The sequence below is a fragment of the Branchiostoma lanceolatum genome, chromosome 18, assembly GCF_035083965.1.
Source record: "Branchiostoma lanceolatum isolate klBraLanc5 chromosome 18, klBraLanc5.hap2, whole genome shotgun sequence".
NCBI classification, from domain to species: Eukaryota; Metazoa; Chordata; class Leptocardii; order Amphioxiformes; family Branchiostomatidae; genus Branchiostoma; species Branchiostoma lanceolatum.
The window spans coordinates 13,828,940-13,830,766 of record NC_089739.1 but is presented as its reverse complement, the minus strand read 5'-3'; the positions used below and the strand labels follow the sequence as shown (position 1 = coordinate 13,830,766).

At 43.3% G+C, this 1,827-nt stretch overlaps 1 protein-coding gene across 1 annotated transcript; it reads right to left on the bottom strand.

Annotated features, from left to right (window-relative positions):
- Nucleotides 1-345: 345 nt before the first annotated feature.
- LOC136424020 (zinc finger protein 135-like) lies at nucleotides 346-1,593 on the bottom strand. Its single transcript, XM_066412420.1, has one exon. The coding sequence runs from the start codon at nucleotides 1,591-1,593 to the stop codon at nucleotides 346-348; it is 1,248 nt and encodes a 415-aa protein (XP_066268517.1).
- Nucleotides 1,594-1,827: the final 234 nt, after the last annotated feature.

Below are 1,827 nucleotides of genomic sequence, written 5' to 3'. Positions count from 1 at the left end.
GGGGCCCAAACCTACACCACTTCTTTATTACATCACAAGCTATCTGCCACCCAAAAATCAAGACCATAGCACGTCCAGGTCGAAAGATACAAAAATTGAAGTTCTGCTGCAGTACCAAGGTCACATACCAGGGGCCCAAAATCGACCTTGAATTTCGGCTTCACAACACCTGCCCACATACCAAATATCATTGTAATCCATCAAGAGGCTCTTGAGTTATGCTGACTGGAGTGGTGCGGAAACACAAACATACACACACACACACACACACACACACACACACACAATATCTCCATTTTTCATGGAGATAACAAGAGCTTCTAAAAAAAATCTGGCCATACGACCTCATTGTGGTGGGGATGAAACGGTCGAAACTGGATTGCCTTGCAACAGAGTAGTCACACTGGTCACACTTGTAGGGGTTTTCCCTGTATGAGTTTTCACGTGCCTGGATAAGCCAGACTTTAGAACTGATCTGAATCCACACTCCCCACACATGTAGGGTTTTTCCCCAGTGTGTTTTGCTTTTAGATGATAGTCCAAAGCAGGTTTAAAGGCAGCAGAATAGTCACACTGGTCACACTTGTAGGGTTTTTTTCCTGTATGAATTCTCACATGTTGGGATAGAACAGACATCTGAGCTGTCCTGTATCCACACTCCTCACATACGTAAGGTTTCTCAACAGTGTGTTTAGCAAGATGGTGTTGGTGCAAGTTGGATTTCCGTGCTGCAGAATAGTCACACTGGTCACACTTATAGGGTTTTTCCCCTGTATGAATTCTCACATGTTGGGATAGGACAGACATCTGAGCTGTCCTGTATCCACACTCCTCACATACGTAAGGTTTCTCATCAGTGTGTTTAGCAAGATGGTGTTGGTTCAAGTTGGATTTCCGTGCTGCAGAATAGTCACACTGATCACACTTGTAGGGTTTTTCTCCAGTATGGATTCTCACATGTTGGGATAGAACAGACATCTGAGCTGTCCTGTATCCACACTCCTCACATACGTAAGGTTTCTCACTAGTGTGTTTAGTAAGATGGTGATGGGCCAAGTTGGATTTCTGTGCTGCAGAATAGTCACACTGGTCACACTTGTAGGGTTTTTCTCCAGTATGAATTCTCACATGTTGGGCTATGCGAGACCTGTGAGCTGCTCTGTATCCACACTCCCCACACATGTAAGATTTTTCCCCAGTATGTTTTGCTTTTAGATGGTAGTCCAAAGCAGATTTAAACGCAGCAGAATAGTCACACTGGTCACACTTGTAGGGTTTTTCTCCAGTATGAATTCTCACATGTTGGGCTATGCGAGACCTTTGAGTTGTCTTGTATCCACACACTTCGCATACGTAGGGTTTCTCACTAGTGTGTTTAGTAAGATGGTGTTGGTTCAAGGCGGATTTCTGTGCTGCAGAATACTCACACTGGTCACACTTATAGGGTTTTTCTCCAGTATGGATTCTCACATGTCGGGACAGGGCTGACCTTTGAGCTGCTCTGTATCCACACTCCCCACACATGTAAGGTTTTTCCCCAGTATGTTTTGTTCCGTGTTGTCCATGCATGTAGATGCTGCTGGGATCTTCCATCTTTTGCTTTAATCTATTTGGGGAGCAAAGATATGCAAATTTTGGTGTGAGTCTTTATGCAACAACTTCTTCACAGACTTTTTTGTCCCCCTGTGTCTAATATCATGAAATGACAAAAATAATAGAAAAATACCTGTGACATGCACACAACGAAACTGCAGTAGTCAAACATTACTATGTCATTAATCATGAATAGCTGATTTTCAGTGTTGATATCATTTGTAGTGGGCGTTT